The 4,132-nt window shown below is 47.5% G+C and overlaps 1 protein-coding gene across 1 annotated transcript; it reads right to left on the bottom strand.

Annotated features, from left to right (window-relative positions):
* Nucleotides 1–1,828: 1,828 nt before the first annotated feature.
* Nucleotides 1,829–2,175, bottom strand: T265_14302 (hypothetical protein; the record flags this gene model as incomplete). The annotated part of the gene is made up of 3 exons (XM_009173029.1): nt 1,829–1,892; nt 1,929–2,011; nt 2,047–2,175. Coding segments are annotated over 3 exons (276 nt in total), but the record flags the coding sequence as incomplete, so codon positions are not given.
* Between the last annotated feature and the right edge of the window lie 1,957 nt (nt 2,176–4,132).

Raw genomic sequence — 4,132 nt, 5'->3', positions numbered from 1 at the left:
ACACATCTCCTTGGCTAGTAAACAAAGTTCCACCGTCCAAGTCCGAATGTTATACATATCCTGCTTCCGCACCCGACGCTGGAATCGCGAGACTAGATGCTATGGCGTGAATCTGTTGAGGTGACCGCTCATCCTTTATTTAATTCCTTCCAACTGTTAAGTTTCAGAGTGGCTTCGCTGCACATTGGTGCCCTCACTTTTACCTTTCTTACTGAGGTCATCCGCTTTACATACTCTGCTCCACACCTATAGCTCCTGTACTGCGAATCACAAAATCCTGTAAGAATTTATGCCATCACGAGTAGAATTGCTACTGAACTCATGTCGGTTCCTGAATAACGGACTGCCACACGACTAAAGAGTGCAGCCAGGTGGCATGGCGACACCACCGAAACTCGATGGGAGGGCTCCCAAACAAAACTCTACATTCTCTGTCTCGTGGGTCAGAATTCTGCCATACTACAGGGACTGACAAAGTCGCCCAGGTAGACAAATGTCTACTACATCAGTAGGCTCATTCACCAGCATGAGGTTTGGTTTGGAGCCCAGTCAGTCTTGCAGCTCTCCACAGTTTGAACGTGTGAAGCGCATGCGAAACCGGGTTAGAATTATTTGTATTATTCAGCACTGTTTGCATTACAACGGTGTCAGATTTAAGAAGAGCTATGTCGTCTGTGCAATCGGTACAAGTGAGAGTGCCCCGGGGGTATTCCGACCCTACAGGTATAAAATAGTGTGATTACTATACTCTATACCCTTTCAAATGCAAAACCCTTCCTGTGCCTAACTGCCATGCCACTCGAAGCAAGCAGGAGGACTGGTATACTGCCAGATTGCCCGGGCCTAGACAGAGGTCGAGAGGCAGAGGCTAGGTTCGAACCACGGACCTTCCGAACAGTAATTCGCGTTCCAACCACTTGAGCCATCTCGCCCCATATTGCGAGTAAATGTCCCATATTCATATCCGTGACAAAGTTTGTGAGGAAATGTGACAGACATCATTGGCTGACAGCGCTTGAACTCAGGCGAGAGCTTCAAGCAGACCTTACGCATCCGCACATCTTTAGGAGGGAAGGGCCATCTACCATACTACCTGACGGCTGTCTCCAATCAACTAAACCCCTAAAAGGACCTTGCGGACATAAATAAAATGCCGACAACAGTCCGCCATTGACAGCGAAAGTCCGGCGTTCTTTATCGCAACAAAGCACCTGAGTCAGGTGGCTTGTATCCTGCATTCTCGAATCGGAGGCCGGGAAGTTCAGTACTCTCAGGCATTTGTGGCGCCGAAGTGATACCGCCTCGGCTGTCGACGGAACAGTCCACACTGCTACGGTCCCAACTATCCTACACCATGGATCAGTCTCTGGGCGCACATCCCCGAATACTGCAAACTACTCCCACCAGGGCGATAGGCCGAAGCCAGGGAAACTAACCCAGTCAACTTGACATCGAAGACATTCTCCCTTCATACGGACATTTAGCGACACATTACCAAGGGATACACAGGTTTTATACCGTTTATATATCCATATTTTCCCCCACACTCAATGGCGCCCGATAGCATCACTTCTAATCACCCGTGCATTCTGCTCCTCTCTGTAAACCTGAAGAATTGTCCCTTACGGTGGGAATTCGCGCCAAAACCCATGGCTACACTTCGTACCAGTAAATTGGCATCCGCCTATCGCCACCCACAGACTGACAACACATGTTCGCCAGGCGCAAAATTCACGACGGGCATCTGATCTCAGCATCTATTGCGGACCCAATAGAATGAGACCTCAGCTTCATAGGAAACCATTTATTTTTCTTTTTATAATACAAGTTAGACCTCGTGGGCGTCCCTCAATCGCCTGATTGCAGCGCGGGTGGTGGCCGCGGCCGTCGTACTAAACAGGATAAGCAAGTTTATCTATCGGACATACCTGCAAACGTAGGCACCACCGGCAAGGACCTTCTTGCATGCTTTGCACTCCCATATACCAACTGCTTTTCGTTTAAGTGAGTCCTGCGAGACTTAAAGATTAATGACACATAACACACCTTCCCACAAAAATTGCAGTTGTATTTGGCATGCTGGCTAACCTCCAGCTTCTTTATGGTCTTTCTTAGCGAAGCACCATACCGTACTCCGTACTTTCCCACGATCCCAACCTTCTTAGTTCGCTTCGCCTAGAGAAAATCAGGCGCAAGAAGTCGTGCAACTAACCATCACGAGATGCGTTCAAACTGTGCGCGGTGGCAGAATAGAAAAACAAAACAGCGGGACATAACGCTTCACATGTAGTAGAGCTTGCTGCTACCGAAGCTCATCAAAACTCTACGGTGCGATAAAGCTTGCATGGAAATATTGGCGCTCAATACAAAGGTTTTCATTACACTGATTTTCAAGACTTTCAGTATCCGCACAATGGAATTGAAATTGACGTGTTCCTCATTAAATAAAGCCGGCGGGTGATGAGGTTCACAGCAACATTTCCAACTTTTGAACCTCATTAAGGCATCCCGAGGTTCCAGTGACGCTGGGAAATAATTCCCCTGGACTCCGCCGGAGGTATGATTGCTCCAGTGGAAAATGAAATTTGGTGAGCCGCAAAAACAAGGGTGTAAATTATGATGCTTTTTTGGTTGAGCACACACGCAATAAAATGCAAATTTCTTGTACAAAACGTTTTACTCTTTTTCTTAAGGTTTTCTAACTAATAGCATTGTGCGATTAATGGACCTTTTCAATCAAAATCGTGTTGGAGTTCAGCAGTGTTTCTATTGGCACTCGCGTGCAGGAGGACTGCCCAAACTAAATTGATCCAAAAGGTCACTAACCGTTGGTTACCACACTTTATTTGGCGGACCAATAACTGAGCTTCGCAATGTCCGCAAACTACCTCAGCATTTCCAACAAACTTTGTGATATTAAGAGGTCGGTTTGCCTTGAACGGCTGTCTATAATCGCACCCACGGAGGCCCATCTTACACCATATGCCTCTGGCACAAACATTTTGATTGACAGCCACTCTGTCTACAAAGCAGATTCCAAGCGTGAGAGGGACGATGGGTTGCTTCATATTTACATATTTACTGCTCTTCCCGATCGTCCCCCCGGATACTACTGCTGCACCATCTACAGATGCACCGTGGGTTATGACCCCCCTGCATTGGTCCATTCTCTCCTCAGTGTGGTCCACCGAAACCCATCGAGTCCTCCGGAAGATGACTAATTCCCCATACAAACCCCTGAGCGACTCTCCTCCAGCTATCAGGCCACTCATCTCTGGCTTTTAGGTTACTTCAACCCACAAAAATCTTCCTGTGTAAAGCCTCGGCGCGTCGGATCAAGTGGACTTTTTGCAGCGGCAAAGGCCCATGTTGTTCAACAGAGCGCTTTGACTCAGCATGGCACCTCGTCGATCACATGTTGACTAACGCTACGATGAGACAGTGACCACTGCATACTGGCCTTTCATTTCATCTGCTACTAGGCCGGAAATCCGGAACCTCAAACGTGCAGTTGAAACTTTTGCCGTGCAGATTTCTTAGGAATGCGCCTCTCTATTGAACAAGTTAACTTGAGACCAGCTCTAGTGGAAGACGTATATAAGACCATCGTCCAGAAAGCTCACGAGGCTGACGCGATGGTCGCCACAAAAACTAGCAGGCAATCGAATCGGCCGAAAGATACCCAAAGAGATTCGGCGCATTCTGGAGAAGAGGTCTCGACTCTTTGTCGAATAGTTAACCATAGGAATCAGAAAATGAAATAGCATTTCGTAAAATGCGGAATCGCTGTAAATCAGAAATCCGCCGATGGAACACACGAGAACAAGCCTCCATTCCGGGCCCTATCGGAAAAAGAGCAATGTGTTGTTTAAATTCATCAGACATCGCCTAATAAATAATCCATCCGCGTCCTTTCTGAGGAACAGGAACAGCGAACCCACGTGTGACCCAATTGCCGTGTCTGTATTATACAGAGAACACTACGCGGGTCAGTATTCAGCCCCATCGTCCTCCTCACATCCAAAACCCTTCTTGCTTGACGAGCATGCTCATATTTGTGGACCTCCTAACCCAAGCCAAGGACCAGGGACTCATATCAGATGCCATAATTTTTGACTTCTCAAAGGCATTT

The sequence above is a fragment of the Opisthorchis viverrini genome (genome assembly GCF_000715545.1).
Source record: "Opisthorchis viverrini unplaced genomic scaffold opera_v5_171, whole genome shotgun sequence".
In the NCBI taxonomy this organism is placed as follows: Eukaryota; Metazoa; Platyhelminthes; class Trematoda; order Opisthorchiida; family Opisthorchiidae; genus Opisthorchis; species Opisthorchis viverrini.
Note: the sequence above shows the minus strand (reverse complement) of the source record. Positions and strands in the feature narration are given on the sequence as shown.